The sequence below is a fragment of the Anomaloglossus baeobatrachus genome, chromosome 6, assembly GCF_048569485.1.
Source record: "Anomaloglossus baeobatrachus isolate aAnoBae1 chromosome 6, aAnoBae1.hap1, whole genome shotgun sequence".
NCBI lineage: Eukaryota > Metazoa > Chordata > Amphibia > Anura > Aromobatidae > Anomaloglossus > Anomaloglossus baeobatrachus.
Window position 1 is genome coordinate 428,163,641 of NC_134358.1, and position 22,937 is coordinate 428,186,577.

The 22,937-nt window shown below is 45.8% G+C and overlaps 1 protein-coding gene across 3 annotated transcripts in view; it reads right to left on the reverse strand.

Annotated features, from left to right (window-relative positions):
• Window positions 1-22,937, reverse strand: part of MYRIP (myosin VIIA and Rab interacting protein) — an 812,272-nt gene that overhangs the window by 133,663 nt on the left and 655,672 nt on the right. For all 3 annotated transcript variants that reach the window (XM_075315190.1, XM_075315188.1, XM_075315189.1), the window contains exons 10-11: window positions 21,651-22,303; window positions 10,914-11,150 (exon numbers count right to left, since the gene is read on the reverse strand). In XM_075315190.1, coding sequence (XP_075171305.1) covers window positions 10,914-11,150; window positions 21,651-22,303 — 890 coding nt within the window. The remainder of the gene's footprint in view (window positions 1-10,913; window positions 11,151-21,650; window positions 22,304-22,937) is intronic.

Genomic DNA, 22,937 nt, shown 5'->3' on the forward strand with positions numbered 1-22,937 from the left:
CTGCGGTGTCACACACAGCGATGTGTGCTGCCGCAGGAGCGACGAACCACAACGAAAAACAACCCTTACCGATTTTTGAGTTTGGGACGACCTCTCCATGGTGAACGATTTTCACCATTTTTGAGGTCGCTTAAGGTCGCTGGTCAGTGTCACATGCTGCGATATCGTTAATGACGCCGGATGTGCGTCACTAACAACATGACCCCGACGATAAAACATTAATGATATCATAGCATGTAAAGCCCCCTTTAGATACTGAAATTAGTAGTAAGCCAGTCGACTAGACACACAGCTTAGGTCATGTGTTAAGCACAGGATAGGACACTCAATGGCAGGAACAAGACACATGGTAACCAGCAGATGGGGGTACCAAAGCTAGTATAAATATATTAGTTATCTAACTTTATATGTAAAGCACATTAACACAAAATTTCAGAAACGTCAGAAAAAAGACAAGTGTTGGGTGTGTGGCAAATACAAGGGAGCAAGATACTGCAAGAACCTTTTGTAGCGATAGAAATCTACCATAAAAGCAAGTGGGTGATATCTACAAAACCAAAAAGAAGAATTGCTAAATAGCCCAAAGTAATGGGACAAAGTATATAATATTAGGGAAATGAATAACAAGCATCAATAGAAGAGTATAATACTAGACAAGCATATTGAATAATAAAGCAAATAATTATAAAAGGTTAACTAAATAACTAAAAATCAAAGTCATGAAGGTATAAATAAAAAGACCCCAAAGAGATTCTATGAAAGACAGAGTAGAGCCCCTGGGAACAGTGTCCTTACAAATTACAGATAATCTTCAGGAAGATAATATAAAGAAGCAAAAAATACTTAAAGGGAACATGTCAGGTCCCATATGCGTTCTAACCTAGAAGCAGGGTGATGTGTAGCCTAGTAACCCCTTCCTACCAATCCCTGTATTGTAATATGAATGTATAAAAATATGTTTTATTACTTACATATTCCCTGTGTAAGTGAGCAGAGGCTCTAGTCCCCTGGGCGTCACATCGCTCTGTGGGCATTTGCATGGTTTCCGTGGTATCACACCCCTGTGGGCATGATACCATGGATTTACATGAGCAACGTCACTGTCGCTCCTTGAGATCCCGCGCGTGTGTGCTTACCATTGTCACAGCCTTGTTATCTGGGTGCTTGCTTCTCGGCTTCAGACGCGCATGGCGCATGCTCAGAAGACTCCTGCGGTTCCGGTCATGCGCAGAGCGCGTCTGAAGACGAGAGGCAAGCACCCGGATAACAAGGCTGCGGGAATGGTAAGTGCGCACGCACGGGATATCAAAGAGCGACGGTGACGTCGCTCATGTAAATCCATGGTATCACGCCCACAGGGGTGTGACACCATGGAAAGCATGCAAACACCCATGGAGTGATGCGATGCCCAGGGGAGTAGAGCCTCTGCTCATCTATATAGGGAACATGTAAGTAATAAAACATATTTTTATACATTCATATTACACACTATTACAACACAGGGATGGATAGGAAGGGGTTACTAGGCCATACATCATCCCGCTTCTAGGTTAGAACGCATATGGTACCTGACAGGTTCCCTTTAAAGGTGTATTCCGACATAAATTCCCCAAAAAAATGTTAAGCTAATCTGTATTGTCATATAAAACACCCCATACATGATTTTTTTCTTGTTTTCTAACTTTTGTTCCTCTTTAATTATCCCTTTATTCTCTGCAGACACTTTATTTACCTGCAGCTCAACTAAACATGAAATCTTCCTATGCCAAACCTCACAGTCAGAGCTGGCAACACCCGTCCTCACTGTCCAGCCCCGCCCTCTGCCTAGCCATTGGCTGTCAGTATTCTGCCCAACACTAACCTCTCATCGCTCCAGCAAAGATGGATATGTGTATTTACAAAGTGACAATTTTAATGTAGATGCGATGCCCAGGGGACTAGAGCCTCTGCTCATCTATATAGGGAACATGTAAGTAATAAAACATATTTTTATACATTCATATTACACACTATTACAACACAGGGATGGATAGGAAGGGGTTACTAGGCCGTACATCATCACGCTTCTAGGTTAGAACGCATATGGTACCTGACAGGTTCCCTTTAAAGGTGTATTTCGACATAAATTCCCCAAAAAAATGTTAAGCTAATCTGTATTGTCATATAAAACACCCCATACATGATTTTTTTTCTTGTGTTCTAACTTTTGTTCCTCTTTAATTATCCCTTTATTCTCTGCAGACACCTTATTTACCTGCAGCTCAACTAAACATGAAATCTTCCTATGCCAAACCTCACAGTCAGAGCGGGCAACACCCGTCCTCACTGTCCAGCCCCGCCCTCTGCCTAGCCATTGGCTGTCAGTATTCTGCCCAACACTGACCTCTCATCGCTCCAGCAAAGATGGATATGTGTATTTACAAAGTCACAATTTTAATGTAGATGTTTTACTGTAAAACATTTTTCAGAGGAAGAAGGTTTTTAAATCACACAGTTATACTGCAGATCAGCACATATTGTATAATAGTACCTGAGTTATGTGCCTATGGGTGATGATACAGCATAAAAATAAAAAATAATTAGGGATGATCGAATACCTCAAATATTCAGCTACGCCCATATTCGACGAATAGGTCGCCGCTTTTCGACTATTTGCGAATATTCGATGCGCAATGTAAGTCTATGGGAAAACCGAATAGTTGCTGAATAGTAAGTATTCGGGCTTCCCATAGACTTACATTGCTCATCGAATATTCGCGTAGCGGCGACCTATTCGTCGAATATTCGCTATGCCGAATATTGCCGAATATTTGTGATATTCGATCATCCCTAGAAATAATCCAATGAATGCAACTATAATATGATTTTCTTAACAGACCAGCAGCAAAAAGAATTAACATCTAGTTATTGCACACAGAATCCATGCTGAAGTACAGCAACCTCCTTGCAAGGTCATAGCTATGATACAGAGGTCATATAAGAGTATTCTGGGTGATACTAAAGGACTGGGAATCCAGGCTAAATTAAACTACTCAACTAATTATGACAGGATGCTATTAATCTTAAATAGGATCTGTCACCAGGTCACAAGTGGTCAGGTTTTGCTCCTTTTTTTCCTGCTGCACCCTGGATTATTCAGCCTTGTTTTTTAACGGTTCCAGACATATTTGCCTTTTTATTTAGTACTAGAAGGTGGCCCGATTCTACGCATCGGGTATTCTAGAATTTACGTATTGTGTAGTTCATGTATGATTTTTGTTATATATATATATATATATATATATATAGAGATGTTGTTGTGTGTAGTTACCAAGTGTTTGTGTAGGCGCTGTACATGTTCTGGGTGTTGTCTGGGTGTGACGGGGGGTGAGAGCGGTGTTGTATGTGTGTTGCGTGTGTTGCGTTGTTTGTGGAGCGCTGTGTGTCTGTAGCGTTGTGTGTGTGTTGCGCGGTTTGTGTGTGTGTGGTGTGTTTTGGGGGGAGGTATGTTTTGTGCAATGTGTGTGTTGTGCGGTATGTGCGTATATTTGTGTGTGCCGCGGTGTTTGGGTGTTGTGTGTGTCCAGCGTTGTCTGTGTGTGTGGGTGTCTGTGTAGGGCAGTTGTTTGTGGTTCCCAGTGTGTGTGTGTGTGTGTGGTGTGTTGTGCAGTGCGTGCGCGTGTGTGTGTGTGTGTGCATCAGCCTCTCTTCTCTCAGCCTACGTCTCCCAGCCTCCCTCCTCCCAGCCTCCCTCAGCATCAGCCTCCCTCTCCCAGCCTCCCGAAGCATCAGCCTCCACCAGCATCAGCCTCTCTCCTTCCAGCCTCCCCCAGCATCAGCCTCCGCCAGCATCAGCCTCTCTCCTTCCAGCCTCCTCCAGCATCAGCCTCCCTCTCCCAGCCTTCCCCAGCCTCTCTCCTCCCAGCCTCCGTCCTCCCAGCCTTCCCCAGCATCAGCTTTCGCCTCCCAGCCTCCCTCAGCATCAGCCTTCCCCAGCATCAGCCTCTCTCCTCCCAGCCTCAGCCTCTCTCCTTCCAGCCTCCCCCAGCATCAGCCTCTCTCCTTCCAGCCTCCCTCAGCATCAGCCTCCCTTTCCCAGCCTTCCCCAGGATCAGCCTCTCTCCTCCCAGCCTCCCCCTCCCAGCCTCCCTCAGCATCAGCCTTCCGCTCCCAGTCTCCCCCAGCATCAGCCTCCCCAAGCATCAGCCTCCACCAGCATCAGCCTCTCTCCTTCCAGCCTCCCCCAGCATCAGCCTCTCTCCTTCCAGCCTCCCTCAGCAGCCTCCCGTTCCCAGCCTTCCCCAGATCAGCCTCTCTCCTCCCAGCCTCCTTCCTCCCAGCCTCCCTCAGCTTCAGCCTTCCTCTCCCAGTCTCCCCCAGCATCAGCCTCCCCAAGCATCAGCCTCCACCAGCATTAGCCTCTCTCCTTCCAGCCTCCCCCAGCATCAGCCTCCCCAAGCATCAGCCTCCACCAGCATCAGCCTCCCTCGTCCCAGCCTCCCCCAGCATCAGCCTCCCCCAGCATCAGCCTCTGTCCTCCCAGCCTTCCCCATGATCAGCCTCTCTGCTCCCAGCCTCCTCCAGCACGCCGTGCTCCTCTGCCGACACTCACACACCCGATCGCATCCACTCACACACACCCGATCGCATCCACTCACACACACCCGATCGCATCCACTCACACACACCCGATCGCATCCACTCACACACACCCGATCGCATCCACTCACACACACCCGATCGCATCCACTCACACACACCCGATCGCATACACTCACACACACCCGATCGCATACACTCACACACACAGACACTGACGATATCGCACATACGCGCTGATACTCACAACATCCGGAGATATCACATGCCTCTGGCCATGTGATCCTCCGTCAGGTCCTGGAAGATCACAACAGCACAGTATCGAGGCCGAGAAGCAAGCAATATCGGCGGATGCTGTGAGTGTGTGGATGCGATGTGAGGTGTGTGTGAGGTGTGTGTGAGGTGTGTGTGTGTGTGAGAGTGAGTGTGATCTGATGTGTGTGTATGTTTGTGTGTGTGCTGTTATGTGTGTGCGCGTGGATCTTCCGCCGCAGCAGGACCTTGATACGCTTGTAACCATGCGAGCATGGTTACCAACGTATCCACACCACTCCCGTGCGAGCGGGGGCCGGGGGGGAGGTGGGGGTGGGGGGGGGGGGAGTACAGTACTCACCTCCGTGACAGCCGTGTCAGTTCGGGGAATGCGCGGGGTGGGGGGAGGGGGGGGGGAGTACAGTACTCACCTCCGTGACAGCCGTGTCACTTCGGGGAATGCGCGGGGTGAGGGAGGGGGCGGGGCCAGAGCTAGCGTGCATTGCGTGAGGGGGGCGGGGCGTGGCGTGGCCGAATTGCCAATGCCTGCAGGGTGCCGGGGCGAGAGGCCAATCTGTGGGGGGGGCGGAGCCTGGGCGAGCGGCTGGCCAATCCGTGTGGGGGCGCAGCCTGGGCGAGCGGCCAATCGGTGTGGGGGGGCGGGGCCATGGCGAGCCCAGCGGCCAATCAGCTTTGTGTCACCGTAAGGACACAATTTTGGAGCATGACAGACAGACAGACAGACAGACAGACAGAATAAGGCAATTATATATATAGATTACTTTTTATGGTCTTTCCCTCGGGGGAAGTGCTCACAGGGTTCTCTGGGGGCAGGACTTTAGGCTGCTCTGCTCTATTAGCCTGTGAGCAACGCTGTCTTGCTAATGACCATAAGATTAGCACTGAATAAAAAAGCCAATATCTTTAGAATTGCATGGTAAATTAAAACAAAAAACAGCCATAATACTCAGAAGAGCAGCAGGAAAAGGCGCAAAAACTGTCCACTTTTGACCTGGTGACAGGGCCTCTTTAAGAATGCCATTTTTGTAATTGTGTAGTATGCATGAAATGAAATATGACAATAAACCTATGTGCGCATGTTGAACATTTCTGCATCAAATATGCACTTTCTAGCAAAAAAATGCACCAAAAAACGCATGCGTTTTTGTGCCATGCATTTTTCTTAATGAAGTCAATGGGTGGAAGGGCTAAAAAAACACAGCAAAAAACGCACCAACAATTGACATGCTGCAGAGTATCTTGAGCACAAAATCTGAAAGGAAAAAATAAGCAATGTCAGCAAAGCACTTCAGACTTCTCATTGACTTTGCTGGCATAGCTGCATAAAGATTGGCATGCAGATTTGTGACAAATCTGCAACAAAAACACTCAAAAAACTCACTGTGCGCACACTGCCTAATAGTGCACATATTCTGAACATACGGAAGTTTTTATTGGAGGTAATGAATTATATAGATATGCTACACTGCATTGCAAAGATGTCAAAGAATGCAGAGAACAAAGCCTTATGCGGGCGTCACACGAGACGATCTATCGTGCGATTGCACCCGCCTCCGTCGTTTGTGTGTCACGGGCAATTAGTTGCCCGTGGCTCACAAAGTCATTAAACCCCCGTCACACGCACTTACCTGCTGAGCGACATCGCTGTGGGCGGCGAACATCCACTTCCTGAAGGGGGAGGGACGTTTGGCGTCACAGCGACGTCACACAGCGTCCGGCCAATAGACGTGGAAGGGCAAAGATGAGCGGGATGTAAACATCCCGCCCACCTCTTCCTTCCGCATTGCCGGCGGGATGCAGGTAAGCGGTGTTCATCGTTCCTGGGGTGTCACACAGAGCGATGACTTTTTGAAAAAGAGCGACGTGTCAACGAGCAACGATAAGGTGAGTATTTGTGCTCGTTCACCGTTGCTCATAGCGGTCACACGCTACGATATATCAAACGATGCCGGATGTGCGTCACTTACGACGTGACCCCGCCGACATATCGCACGATATATCGTCTCGTGTGACGCTCGCATTAGTGTATAAAGTGTTATAATAAAGGCATAAGCAGCGTAAAACAGTACTTACTGTACATTAGTGCAAGTCACAATGATCAAATAGCGTTGTATAGAACCAAATAATACCACCATACTAAGCTGAAATACTAAGAGAACTATGCTAAAGAAAATCAATTCCCAGGTTGTGATTTCTAGTAACTTGAAACATTCTTCTCCCAAGCTTTCAGCCAACAAAAGGTAGACTTTTCATATAAATGGCCACTAAGGATATGACACCGAATCACAAACCCTGTTCTCAGGGGAGTCAATCAAATTGGGCAGCCATAAGTTGTGGAAAGCTTGGAAATTGTCTCCACCTCCTTGAATGGATAGATCTAACTAGCATGAGGTTAAGCAACATGAGCTGCAGCCACCACCAGTGAGCTTTTATATACAGCATTCTAGAATACAATATGTAAGTTCCCAGACTACTCAGTATATAGTAAAAAACACTTTTATTATACTCACCTAGGAGGTGGTCTGGTCCAATGGGCATAGCTGATCTCTAGTCCGGTGCTTTCTTTCTGATCAAAGTATTGTAATGAGCAGGCGCGAGGAAAGGTTAGAGACCGCCTGTGCATGCGCACTACAATACTTTAATCTGCTCTCAGCAGGGCAAATCAAAGTGCACCTGTGCAGGACCTCAATACCAGCTTGTGTGGATGAAGTAGGATGCATCATCTACTCTGGGTTGGGTAGAAGGAGGACAGCGATCATCGCAAAGAGGAGGCACCGAACTGGAGAGCAGCAACACCCATTGGACCGCACCGCCCCCTAGGTGAGTATAATAAAAGTGTTCTACAGAATGGCCTGGGCGCTTATATACAGTATTCTACAATTCTGTATATAAGAGCATACTGGTGGTAGCCACAGCTTATAGGGGTCAAATCCGGTGACAATCACCCTTTAAATAACATAATAAATCGTCTTACTAAGGAACGTTTGAATGCCACTGGAAAAGAGCAAAAATCTTCTTCTCGATTACTCCTAAAAGGAACCTGACAGTTGATACATGCTGCCCAGTCCAGGTAGAGACCGGTCGCTCCAGGGCAGCAGGTGGGAAGATCCACCTCTCTGACTAGTCTCCAGTGCGAATCGGTCCCTGGAGGCCAATAAATTACATTTTTCTCTAAAACATCAAAGTGTTTCAGAGTTAGACATATCAGGATGAAATCACACAGCCAGTGATTGATACATGCTGCCCTTGGATCAGATGTAAGATATTTATTCATGACACGCAACATGTTGTCTGCAGCATGATGCAAAAAAATATTGATGCAGAAAACTATAACTTAACACATAACACAGCTAAAATCATTGAACATGTCAATTAGTTGACGAATTACATGTCTCTGCATCAAGATATCTTGCTGCATCATGGTATGACTGTCAGATTAAGAAAAATCACATCTATTACAGACCGTCCTCCTACAAATATCAGAAATTAGTCACCTGTCTATTTTGGGTAATAATTTTACTTGCACAATCATAAATTAGCAATTAACCAAATGCAGTAGTAACCTACTACTGTCATAATAAATCTACTATAGTAAATGAACATTTTCACAATTGAATTAATGAACAGTTGCGTTCCCCTTACCTTATCTTGCTCACACAATAATAAGTGTATGTGTATCATTAAACTTACTACATAGCTGTCACCATATTTTTGCTGTACCATCTGAGGGTAGCATAAAGTAGGGTCTGAAACCTTGTTTTCAATGATGTATTACTTACTGGGCTGCTTGCTGTAGTTTTGTTAAAATCACAGTTTTATCTGCTGCAGCTATGCTAGTCTTCTCAGTAGTGAGCTCCTGCTATGTAGTCATATACATTCATGAGCTAGGGCTATCAGCACCCCCACCATTGATTGGCAACTTTCTACCTATACTCAAAGGCAGAAAGCCTGTAAATAAACAAAGGGGTGGGATTAGACAGAGCTCATCAGTAAAAAGAGAAGTGGAGTGTTACGATTATCCCTCGCCATGGAGTCATTTGTGATGGTTCTACTATTTGAGCTTTCTCCCTACTCTTCAGACCTATATTAAATGTACTTTGCCTTCTGTTGGCACTGCAAGGGTTAATGTCAGTTTTCCCTTGCTGCAAGTTGCTTAATTGGAGCTCAGCTGCAGTCTTTTGTGGCCCCTCTCCTTTTCCTTAAAAAGCCCATCAGCCACCTCTTCCGTGCAGTTGATAAAATCTCATTTTACCAAGTCCTACCGTGTAAAGAGGAAGTACTTTGCAGCTGTTGGTGCAAGTGTTTCTGTTTGCTTGCTGTTGTTGTGAGCTACCCTTTGTCTTGTATTTTCTTCCCTGCCCTGGTTTTTCCCCCCTTTCTCATTAGTTGTCTTATATGTTTGCGTGCTGTGTGACTGAGTTTTGGTTTTCCCCCTGTTTGTCTATTTTCTGTGGGGCTACCACTTTGATTCTAGTCTTCCCCTGGGATTGGAAGAGGGGATACTAGATCAGGGCTGGTTAGGAGCAGGGCTAGAGTGGTGGCCCAGACATCCTCACCTTCAGAGGTAATTCTGGGACCAGGTGTAGCTAGGGCCCCCCTAGGCTGAGGGTCAATCCCGGAGCCCTTATCCCAGTTACCTCCTTTCCATCCCACAACACAGAACAGCAGCAGATAAAGCAGTGATTCTGTAAGTACTAAAGCAAGAAGACCAACAAGTTACCCAGGTCTAGAGTCTAGATCTCTATCCCTATGACTGATTTCCTTAAAAACAGGTGTATTGTGTGTGTGTTGTGGGGGGAGGGGTTGGCTAGTTAGGTAAAAAAAAATAAACATCTACCTGCCGTATCCTTAGAAAAATGTCTGAAATAATAACCACTTCTTTGAAGGAGCGTTAGAAGGTTTCAAAGTAGACGTTTTATACCTATATTGTCCTTTGAGGTAAGAAACTGCACATTTCAGAAATTGCGTGGTGCCTTCTATTTCTAATACCCAAGGTGATACATGGTGGATCCGTGGGAATTATGTGAACTACTTATCGTAATAATGTGACAACCAAATTGTCTCTATTATAGTCAGCGACTAATGACAAAAGATACATGGAGTGGTGGCATGCACACTGACTGCTCCAAGCAACCTTATGAAAGATATAGAAAAAAAGTTATTGATGTTTTACTGAATTATGATTTTTTGACTGTAAAACTTTTTCTAAAATTGGTCACCTGTCTGGAAAAACTTTGAATACATAATATGGGAAAAAAATCTAAAGAATCCATCATTTGGATGGAATGTACAATTCTTTATTTTTCTGAAAGATAAGGTTTATAAACTAAGCAATGAAGTCAATTATTAAAAAGCTGTGACCACAGGATAGGAGACACATTTTTTATCAGTTGGCGTCTCATTTCAAGGACTTCCACTTGAGATGAGCAGATTTATGGGACTCCAGACCAACTTATCGGTCAGTGGTTCCTGGCGGCTGAATGGGAAGCCTGCAAATCTCTTACCTTCTGGCATCCCTGGTCTCCACAGATTTTGATTAGCTAGGGTTGACGCAACATCATCTGTGCACAGTGATACACAAATGACGTTACACCAGCCAGTCCTGACAAATGAAATATCATGACAGGGACACCAGAAGGTAATTAGATTTATGAGCTTCCCATCTAGCCACCAAGCACCACTGACTTTTATGCTGGACCGGAGACCTGTGAATCCATCCGCTCATCTCGAAAACCCTACCAATCACCAAAACAGGCTTCTTTTAAACTGATTAGAATAAAGTGGTAGTGCACATTCTTGACTGATACTCCCTTCATTCACTGTAGGGCTGCTGGAGAAAACTGAATATATCACACCAGAAGTCCCATAGAGACTGAATGGAAAAACCCTTGAGCGTGCGCACTGTTGTTCCATCCCAAAAACGGCAAAAGTGATTAGACAGCCACTAATATAAAAGTTATCCCCTGTGCAATAGATTGTTAATAACTTGTTCCATCTGCACAACCCCTTTAAAGAATGTATTTGATGTGGGATGGTTCTTGAGTTGTTGGCAGTTTTCGTACCTTTTTCAGTTCCTCTTGTATACATGTGGAATTGTCTTCAGATGAAAGCATTTCATAGTTTCCAGTGCTCAATCTGGGCTCCGGCTCATGCTCATCTCCAGATGACGTTTCTCTGTCGCTCATCTTTGCTGTTAATTCATTTATTCTAGTTTTTAGTTTTTGTTCAATGTTGTCACTTTCCATTCTATGTTGCTGATCTCCACTGCTCATCCCAGATTCTGATAAATCACTACAACTCTGTAGGCAAGAAAAAAAAATACACGTGACTATTAATGCTATCTTTCAATACCAGAACACCTAAAATAACAGTACATTTTGTATAGAAACTACGGTAGTGACTGCAAAAAGGAACATATTTGTAGGCAGCTGCATGAATCTCTATGACCAACGTTCCTAGAGCTGTGACATATTGTCACCCATAGACAGCCATAACATAATCAGATATGGAGCTTAACTCTGTGGCAACACAATCTCATGATGTTACTGTTTACACTGACAAGCAAAAGGGTAACAATGTTTTGAACTTTTGACTTTCAGATTCCATATTTCACCATTCACTACAGCTTCGATCATGAGACTACCATCATTTTATAGACAATCATCTTGGCTATGTTATACATAAATTTGACTTGTAACTATTTAGCATATGATTAGTTATGCAGATTCTTGTTGTGTCACTGCATGATTACGGTTTTCCTCCTATGGATAGTAGTAGAAAATATTTTGTTACAAAATTGCAACCTGTTCCCACATTCCCTAATAGCGCATTGTGTTATTCAGGTTGATTCCAAAGCAAAAGGTCACTGGTTCAAATTGAGTAGCAGCCATGAAGAAGATTTCCCAGGAAAGAGAAATAGCATTATCCAGCTCATTGATACCGGTCTCTAAGCCAAGAAAATTTCCAAACTACATCACGTGAGTGCCATGACAGTTGTTGGAAGAACACAAAATTAAGTATGTCCATCCATTCAAAAGCCAAGAGGTAAGCGGCACAATTACAAGAGGAACACCAACATCGTTGTCAACAAGTCAGCTCATCACAAGGTCTATGAGTTTGAGGCACGACAAACATGACAGTGGAGATGGCTCATATTCGTCATAATAGTGAGATCTGAGATCTCGATGCAAGCACTGTGCGATGCACTTTACACAAGTCTCGAATGTTGGCACAAAAAGAGGTGAAGGAGCATCGACTTCAATATAATAATAATAATAATAATAATAATAATAAGTGTTGGCTTGAGTTTGCAAAAAAATGTGAAAAGTGGTCAGTAAAAGATTGCAAATGCGTGATTTGGAGTAATGAGATGAAAGTCAATAGACTAGGCTTAGATGGATGCAAATGGGTCTGGAAGAAACAAGGGAAAAAGGGGCTAACAGATTGAGAAATTGAAGGAACTGTCAAGTTTGGTGGAGGAAGCTTTATGATATTAGGTTGTTTCAACATCAAAGGCGTTGGAAACTTTTCCAGGATCGATGATTGTCTCAATGCTGATCTATATGTGAGTATCCTACAAGATGAGATACTTTGTACGCTCAAGTAATATGAGTATAAAAAGGATGATATAGTGTTCCAGCAGGACAACGACCTGAAGCCTACATTGAGATTGGCAAAGTAATGGTTCTATGATAATGAAGTGCTGGCTTTGCCCCCACATTTCTGAACCTCAACCTAATCTACCCATACTTGTGAGTTGAGTTGAAGAAAAAGCTGAATACATACCTAAGTGAGTCAACCAATATGCACCAACATTGGGACTGCATAGAAGAGATCTGGGATTAGATTTGATCGAGACATGCTTGACTTTGATCGAGAACATGCTTAGAAGGATTCAGGCAGCTTTGAAAGCCAAAGGTGGATTGACGCATACAAACTGGCGCACAAGGGTTAATGCCGCACTGTTGTGAATGAGAGGAAACTCCAGCAGAGATTTCATAGTGATTTTTAACAACACATTTCAGAGATTTGCATCTCCTTATCAGGTCAAAATCACAATCTTTTTGATTTTGACCTGATGAAGGAGACGGATATCTCTGAAACGCTTTTGTTAGTATATCACCATCAAACCTCTCCTGGAGTTTCTTCTCATTCATGGCAGCGCTGCATTAACCCTTCTGCACCAGTTTGTATTCACCTTCCACGTGGGGCTGCAGCAGCTGTGTTCTTCACTATCATAGTGATTGTGAATGTCACAACCCTTCAAGGTGAGCATCTTTCATTGTCCTACATTTATCCTCTCACCCGCATAAGACCCTATTTGTGCTCCTTTGTCTTCCAACCTTTTTTACATTAAAGGTGGATTTACAAAATACTAATAAAATAATAAAAACATTGGGACCGCATAGAAGAGACCTGGGATCAGATTTCGATAGAGACATGTTAAATAGTTGTAAGTCAAATTTATGTATGAGATAGTCAAGATGTCAATAAAATGAAAGTTGTCTCATGCTCAAAGCTGTAGTGGATGGTGAGATATGAAGCCCAAAAATAAAAAGTTCCAAACATTGTTACCCTTTTGATCATCAGTGTATCTACCTGGAGTAAATGATCTATGAGAGTCCTATTAGACCATGTCGCATGGAAGTTTCCCTCCCAGAAACACTATAGGTTGCTACAGAAGAGACCTGCTTAAAGGGAACCAATCACCAGGATTTTCATATATAACCTAATGCTAGTGCTATACTGGCACTATCAGGCTGATTCTCTACATACCTGTAGTGGTCAGCTCGGATATTTAGGTTTTGAAATCCAAGAAAGTAAAGTTTATAAAATCATCAGCTTCTTGAGTGACAGCAGCTGAGGAATAGATCATATCTGTGAGAAAATTCAGATTTATACCCCTCCCCCTGTTAGAATTAGCATAAGTATTATTAAATTATTATTATTATTAAATTTAATGTTTGACTTGCAGGACCTGTGTGAGGTTATACCCATGTGACCGGAAGGGGCAGGGCCTAAGCAAACAAAGCTAATATCAAGAAGCAACATTTTTCTGTTGGCTGAGGCCCTGTCCTGTCTGGTCACATAGCTATGACCTCACACAGGTCCTGAAAGTCAAACATTAAATTTATTGTATAATACTTATGTTATTTCTAACAGGGGGAGGGGATAACTCTGAATCCCCCCCAGATATTATCTGATCCTCAGCTGCTGTCACTCAAGAAGCTGATAATTTTATAAACTTGACTTTCTTGGATTTCAAAACCTAAACATCCGAGCTGACCACTTCAGGTACGTAGGGAATCCGACTGATAGTGCCAATATAGCACTGGCATTAGGTTATATATGAAAATCCTGGTGATTGGTTCCCTAAAGAGGAGTTATTAGTATAAACTGTATATTCCTGCACATAGTAGCAGGAATGTTGATAAAATATTTTTTCCCCTTTTTCACCATTAGGGGTTGTAGGGATACAGAGAATTGAAGTTACAGACACCAAATATGCTAGTTTTCCTGTCATATAACAGGGTATTTCATTTTGTTCAGCTCTGTGGGCATTTACTTTCGACCCACTATTATGCTGTATAATCATAAAAAAAAGAAAAAGTAGACGCCCACAGTTTTCACCTAATGACACTCCTATAGAGGTCAGAAATATGCCAGTATGATTGCACAAGACTTTATCAGTCTCATCTGACAGTGCTGACAGTGATACTTATCCATAGTAGGCCTGCTGTTCAAAGCAATAGTGCAATGTTCCACAATTCCACAGTCTTCCAGCTTTTCCGACACTCATGCTGCTGTCCGCCTCCTTACCCAGCACTAACAAGGAGTGCCGGGAGGGAGGTGTTGTCAGTGTGGCCACATAAGACACGCTGACTGGCACAGATCTTACCTTCTCTATAGGCATACAATGTTGGTCAGAATGTGGGCATCTACTTTTTTTCCTACCTAGGCACCAGTAATTCTGATACCTTGTATTTCTGTCGCGCCCAGGGATATGGGTACTCAGTTCCAGGCAGTGTCTCTCTTGGGAATGTCACAGTGGTGGCCGTAACCCGGTTCCGTGCCCTGGGCCCTTTTTGTAATGGGGATATGTACAGGGGAGAATAAGACAATGTTCATTTGTGACGCCACTTGCGGTATTGCGGCTAAGTGTAGGCAGCCGCCGCTGCAGAATGTCTCTACTGGGGCTGATGGTATTGGCAGCTAGAATAGTAGACCCTCCACGAGTAGGGCTTTGCCCCAGGGGGTGTATGATGCAGTGGGCGTCGGAAGAAGGTAGTCCACAGAGGTATTCAGTGCAACTGGTTTACTCACTGCTGAAGATGTTAACTGGTTGCCCAAGGCTGGCTGGTTTGCCTCCAGGTCCCCTTCATCCCAGTGCCAGTTTGGTTCTCTGGTACCTTCTTCCCCTGCACCTGTCTCTGGTAAGTGGGTCCCCGTGGTATAAAACAACTGGAGGTCCCCGTTCTGTGGTTTGTCCACTTCTGTCCGCCTGATGGTAGTGTTGTGAACCCTGTAGTGTTGGAATCTCTGGTCCTGTCCCTGGATCTCCCTATGCTACTGAGTCTTCGGATTCCTTAAGGTCAGCAAGGTCCTTGATGGTCCCCTTGCTGTGCCGATGTTAACAGGTCGGCTTGAAGCTCTTTCCTGTCCTAGGATCCTGTACCCCGTGGGTGAGTAGTTCCGGGAGTACTCCACCATACTGCACTGGCAACCACTTCTCCTGGGTACCACGTCACTGTCAACCCGAGTCAGGACATTGCTCAGTTCCCTCTTCACTCTCCTACTGTGTGACACTTCCTACTCTCCTCTTCTCTCCACAGTCTTCCCCTCCCACCTGGTCAACTAGTGGACTGGATTGGCTCCACCTCTAGGCGGACATCCATTGGTCCCACCCTAGCTGTTTACCATTGTATGGGGGAATTGTTGGGGAAAACTGGGATCACCTGGGTTTTTGTTGGTACCGGCACTGGGGTTCTGGGTTCCTAAGGGGGTAGGCCCTGCATCCTGGTGGGGATGCAGAACCTTGTAGCATCCTGATAGTTTCAGGGGCGCTACATTTCTCCCCCATGGAATGTGGGGTGGAGAAAGGAAAAAATGTTTTAGCCACCTTCCTGGTGCTATGTGCAGTACTGCAGCTTATAAGGAGGTCACAATTTGTGATAGGTCCTCCTTAACCTGTACAATCCGACTACTTCTATCCTCACAGGGTCAGTAAATGGCATAAAGAATTAATTTTCCCTGAAACACACCAAATCTAGTGGAAAGTCCAGAGGTACCTGGAAAAAAAGAGAGTATCTGAATATCTAGTCCAAGGTCTGTGACAGAGTAAAGGCCATGTCTCACTAAGCAACATCGCTGCTGAGGCACCATTTTTGTGACGCAACAGCGATCTTGATAGCGATGTTTCTGTGTGTGACATCCAGCAACAACCTGGCCCCTGCTGTGAGGTCGCCGGTTGTTGCTGAATGTCCTGGACCATTTTTTAGTTGTTGCTCTCCCGCTGTGAAGCACACATCGCTGTGTGTGACAGCGACAGAGCAACAACTAAATGTGCAGGCAGCAGGAGCCGGCTTCTGCGGACTCTGGTAACCAAGGTAAACATCGGGTAACCAAGAAGCCCTTTCCTTGGTTACCCGATATTTACCTTCGTTACCAGCGTCTGCCGCTCTCACGCTGTCAGTGCCGGCTCCTTGCTCCCTGCACACGTAGCCGAAGTACACATCGGGTAATTAACCCGATGTGTACTCTGGGTAGGAGTGCAGGGAGCCAGCGCTAAGTGGTGTGCTCTCACGCTGCCAGTGCCGACTCCCTGCTCCCTGCACACGTAGCTGGAGTACACATCGGGTAATTAACCCGATGTGTACTCTGGCTAGGAGTGCAGGGAACAGGGAGCCGGAACTGGCAACGTGAGAGCGGCGGACGCTAGTAACTAAGGTAAATATCGGGTAACCAAGAGAAGTGCTTTCCTTGGTTACCCGATATTTACCTTAGTTACCAAGTGCAGCATCGCTTCCACGTGTTGCTGCTGGCTGGGGGCTGGTCACTGGTCGCTGGTAAGATCTGTCTGTTTGACAGCTCACCAGCGACCATGTAGCGATGCACCAGCGATCCCTGCCAGGTCAGGTCGCTGGTGGGATCGATGGAGCGTCGCTTAGTGTGACGGTACCTTAAGGAGGATCATGTGTAATGTCAGTAATGGGTGGGAAGAGATGAGTCTAGAGTCTAGTCTGTGGTCTATAGAGGTTTGCTGGTTTGGGGTGTGTAAGCAGGGGATCTGGTCTAGGGTCTGTATACGGAAACTTTGTAATCTTGGCTTTTGATTTTGTATAAAGGGTTGGGGGTCACTTTATAAGGCATTTGGTTGGGGTATATACCTTTACTTACGTCACCTGGTGTGTGTGGTTTGTGTTCATTGTAGGGTGTTTTGAAATGTCATAGAAACTATTTTTGACCCAAATTGCGTATATTGGGTGCATATGCTATATTAACAGGATGAGCATCAGAAAAAAGTTTTCATTCTGCTCCCTGTCCATGATGGTTTTTTTTATATTGGCAAATATGGTATAACATTTGAGTCCAGCCTAAAGATGCACACAGACATTAGAGTTTAGACAATGAAAATTAAAAATATCAACCAAAATGATCAGCGGTCTGGTAAAAAGTATAAACAATGGCTTCAGCTGACCAACTGCCGCCCACCAATACCTAAAATTAAAGGATATGTTGAAAACTTGAAAGCATCTTGTTAATAACCCCAGGTTGTTGCATATATTAAAAAAAAATATATGTTTCCTTATCTCCTAGACCAGTGCCGATCCAGACCTGTGTTCCCGCCAGTCTACTGACAAATTCATGTGACCGCTGTGCAGCCAATCAGTGTCAGCTGATTAGCTGCAGCCTTCACAATTCCGTTCTTCCATTTGGATGGAAATGTAGAAGTTCTGGATGACCAGTGCCACTGATTAGCTGCAGCAGTCACATTAAATTGTAAAGAGTTTTGCGCAGGATACAGGGCTGAGAGTAGAGAGGTGGCACCGTTTTGCAAAGGGAGTATAGATTTTTTAATTAATAAAGCAACCTAAAGTTGGCAGGATATTTTTTTGCAGGGAGGCAATCATCTTTCATTCGAAAAAAGAACTGTTGTCCATGAAAGATCTACTGTTGAAATAATATTCCTAGAAAGAGTGTTTATTCATCACCCGAAGTCTTTGAACCTGTACGGCCAGGTTGACTGCCCGTTATGGAATAAAATGTGTATGGCTGCATCAGTGTAACGATCATTCACCAGGCAACTGGGCACTGAATAGGTGTCCAACCTTCAAACTACACTAACTGATGTGTATGGCCTTAGTGTGTATATTACGAAAGGTATAATTAATGCCAAAAATAGTGTATGATTGCCACCTGGTGGTTAAAAAGAGCAGCACACTTTAGTCTTTTTTTTAATTAATATTTGTATGAGATGTTTGATTTGCGGTCGGATGGCAGTCTGATAAGGTTTTCACAGCCCTCATCACAGATTTACAGTGATTTTCTGTTAAGGGGGCTTTACACGCTGCGACATCGCTAATGCGGAGTCGTTGGGGTCACGGAATTTGTGACGCACATCCGGCCGCATTAGCGATGCCGTTGCGTGTGACACCGATAAGCGATTTTGCATCGTTGCAAAAACGTGCAAAATCACTAATCGGCGACATGGGGGTCCATTCTTAAAAATCGTTACTGCAGCAGTAACGAAGTTGTTCCTCGTTCCTGCGGCAGCACACATCGCTGCGTGTGACGCCGCAGGAACGAGGAAGCTCTCCTTACCTGCCTCCCGGCTGCTATGCGGAAGGAAGGAGGTGGGCGGGATGTTACGTCCCGCTCATCTCCGCCCCTCCGCTGCTATTGGGCGGCGGTTCAGTGATGCTTCAGTGACGTTGCTGTGACGCCGCACGGACCGCCCCCTTAGAAAGGAGGCAGATCGCCGGGACCGATATCGCAGTGTGTAAAGTAGCCTTTAGAGGGGTGTCAGCTCTGTAACCTTAATGTCATGCTTACATACAAGGTCGGACTGGGGTGCCAGGGGCCTACCAGGGAAATTGCCTCTAGGGGCCCGCACTATAGCTACCATAAACGTTTTTATTACTTGATCATTTTCGGTTTCTCTCAGTATAACGTGCGCCTTTTAGAAAACTCTACAGTGCGCATAGAGACCTGTCCTGTGCCTGCAGATAGCACTGGATTTCTTGTAGCCTCTTATTTATTGAGTCCATCAGCCAAACAATAATCAAAGAGAAGCAGAACGTTATCCAGCATCTTCACATGGAAACATTTACTAACATTAATCCCCCTCTGCCGCCATCTATCTGGGAAATCCCCTGTAAGGTGCGTGCCCAGCCGTCCACGATCAGTGTTTGCAGCATGTTTGCTGTAGCATGATTCAGCTGCATCCAAAACGCTGCGTTGTAAGTACAAGCACAGTGGATGGATTTCTAGAAATCCCGTGCCCAATGTGCTTCTTTTTTCCGCAGCAAACACTGACCTGCCGATCTTCTTTCTAGACCGCAGCATGTCAATTGTTTGCTGCATAATCGCATGATCCTCCGTATGGAGAACACAAGTGAGAGACCGCAGTGCACTGAAGCCTGATTGTGGGTGCTGACAGCTGCGGTCTCCTGCGGAGGAGACGCGCGGCCCGGCAGGTCAGGACCCGCTCCATACAGAACACAGTGAGTCCTGATTGTGGGCACATACCCTCAGTATGTGTTGGTGTGAAGCATTACCACCCAATACACTTTACCATTTGGAGACTGGTGAATATTTGTCTTCACTATAGTTTCTAAACGAGTCTTACATGTTGGATAAACCCTTCACTAGCCCTGTGTATTCTGACAATACTGCTCTATAGACAGATCAGGCTTTTTTTTTTTTTTTTTTTACATATACAGTATTTATACTGAGGCTCCTCCTGTACTATCATCACATATAGAGGCCCCCTGAAAAGAAATTACATATAGCCTAAGATAATGACACTGACACTGGGGGTACAGGATAATGACACTGACACTGGGGGTACAGGATAATGACACTGACACTGGAGGTACAGGATAATGACACTGACATTGGGGGGTACAGGATAATGACACTGGGGGTACAGGATAATGACACTGGGGGTACAGGATAATGACACTGACACTGGGGGTACAGGATAATGACACTGACACTGGGGGTACAGGATAATGACAATCTCATCCCATGCTGTGACTGCTGCTATCCCTCTTTCCCTAGTCTCTACTACTGATATATGGCTACTGTGTGGACTTCACTCACATCATGCAGCAGGGGCTCACACACACCCAGCACCCCCCAAATTACACACACCCTGGCTGCACCCCCCAAATCACACGGCACACACCCTTTTCCATATAATATTATTATTATATTACCCCTCTCTCAAACACACTGAAATCGCATGTGCCACACCCCCTGTAACCCTTAACACCCCTCTGTCACAGTCTGGACCCCCCATATGCCACTCATCCTGCACACACCCCCTCCCCATGTCCCACTCACCCTGCACACACCCCTCTCCCCATGTCCCACTCATCCTGCACACACCCCCTCCCCATGTCCCACTCATCCTGCACCCCCCCTCCCCATGTCCCACTCATCCTGCACACCCCCCCTCCCCATGTCCCACTCATCCTGCACACCCCCCCTCCCCATGTCCCAGTCATCCTGCACCCCCCCTCCCCCACTCATCCCCCCCTCACCGGACACTTCTTCCTCCGGCACATCATCCCTGAACGGCAGCTCCTGCCCGGCTCCTCCCACTCGGTCACATGGGCATGAGTCATCGCAGGTCCTGCTGATGCACCACTAGAATGCATCTTCTTCCTCTCGGATGGATCCTGCTCTGCCCCTGCCGCACTGCAGCTCATGACCTCTGGGTGCCTGCAGGTCAGGAGCGCCCCTCCCCCGCTGTCATCTGACTGCTGCCTGCAGCCTGCATACAATATTATCACCTGCGGTGGCGTCTGGCGAGCCGCGGCCGCAGGTCATAGTACACCCGGCGGGGGGCCCTGCAGGCTGCCGGAGACAGCTGCGGTCTGGAAGGAGCAGCTGGACTGCGCGGGAACCAGGAGGAGAGGTGAGAAGAAATACATTTTTTTTTTCTTCGGCTGCTGAGCGCTTACCTTTTCTCTGCAGCCCTGTGCGTCCTCTCCTCTGCTGCTCCGGCGGCAGTGTGATGACAGCCGCTGTGTCGGTGCGGGGATGAGCAGCTCCTCCGCCTCCTGTCACCGGCCGCACTGTTCACATGTACGCGCGTCTGAAAGATGCGCGTACATTTGAATAGCGGCGCAGTCTGGGACTTCTGCAGTGCAAGAGCTACGGTGATATCACATGACTGTGATGTCACCACAGGTCCTTCTGCAGCGCGCAAACTACAGCGATGGTACGGAACTTGTGCTATCGCTGCAGCTTGTGATTAAAAGGCTGGGGGCCCTCAGAGCGTGGGAGGGGGGGGCCATCAGAGCGTGGGGGCCCTGCCCAGTCTGTCACACATAACGTCGGCCCCGAAAAACCGGTGGCACCACAGCACTATAAAGCGCCCCGCACTATGTAAGGCACAGGGGCCCACTGAGGGCCCGCGGCCTACCGGGGGATTCCCCGGTACCCCAGCGGGCCAGACCGAGCCTGCTTACATATGACTGCCCAATGTCTGCCATTTCTGTCATGATTAAGGGCAAATTACCTAAAGAAAATGAATTTCAGATAATAATTGATGACTTATGTGAACAAACCTTATTTGCGTCCAAAGCCCTTTTCTGCACTTTCACTACTGTATTGCTTCCTTCTCCCACCTCCTCCAGGGATACTTTGCTCTTCCTCCACCTTCTTGACCGTTTCTCAATATCAGCATGGCTTTTTTCTGCTTCGCTACTGTCTGAGTATTCCATACTGATAGACTGAGGGTTAAAGTTTATATCCATCTTTCCATAAACGTGCTCCTTATGCATCTGCTCACAGGCACTCTTTCTGTTTGGCCATAGAGATTTAGCAGACAACCTACTCTCTTTTAGGGAGTTGACAGAAGAGTTTTCGGAGTCGGAATATACAGTTTCGGTGTTTGTAAATAGTCCGGATGATGGGGATGTTACAGGCTGATAGTAATCATTGCCACATGCCCATTCTGTGTTATACTGGGAGTCCGTATAGCAGGAATCATCCGATATATCTCTTGTTCTTCGCCGATATGCATTGAGGGCCAAGTTCCAATCAACCTCCTCGTCACTGTCAGAGCCCATCTCGTCATAAGCTGAGACAACGGTAGACTCGTTCTCTAAGGATTTGAAGACTTGGCTCTTTGGTTGGGCAAGCATTCTTGGTGGAGGCAACGTTATACTTTGTAATGCTACCCAGTTTCCATCAGAACTCTGCAGAACAGGAGATGGACCTTGGGAGTAAAGGGATGGTAGAAAACAATGTTACATCAAAAAGACAAAAATTTCCAAGAAGAATGTATAACTAATACAATTATCCAAGAATCCAAAGCACTGTAGAATGGCACAAATGAATGCAAACCCACAAATCTGCTCTAAACATTACATCAATCTAGAATTGGCTTCTGATTGATTTAGCAGTATATGGATGGACAGTTAATATATGATATAAATCGATGTCATCAACCTAATTTTTTAATTTGTTATTGAATTTCATATCACTATCTGTATAAAACCGTTTGCTCTTAAAAATGTAGTCCAACCTCAATAAGTTATCACCTATCCACTGGATAGATGGTATTAGTGCCGCTGCTGGCACTACCGCGGATCACCAGAACAGGGGACTTCTGTCTGTATTTTTCCCTGCGAGATATACCACAACCAGAGCTTATAATGAAAAGACAAATAAAACATGTGCTCTACTACTCCATTCAAGTCTATGACACTTAAAATACCAGCAGTCTATTCAACTTCTCCAGGCTGCACTGCAGCCAGGGAAGAACAGTGGTGATCCGTGAGATTCTCAGGGGTCGGAACCACCGGTCAACAGTTATCACCTGTCCAGTTTTGGAAATTACCCTATAACCA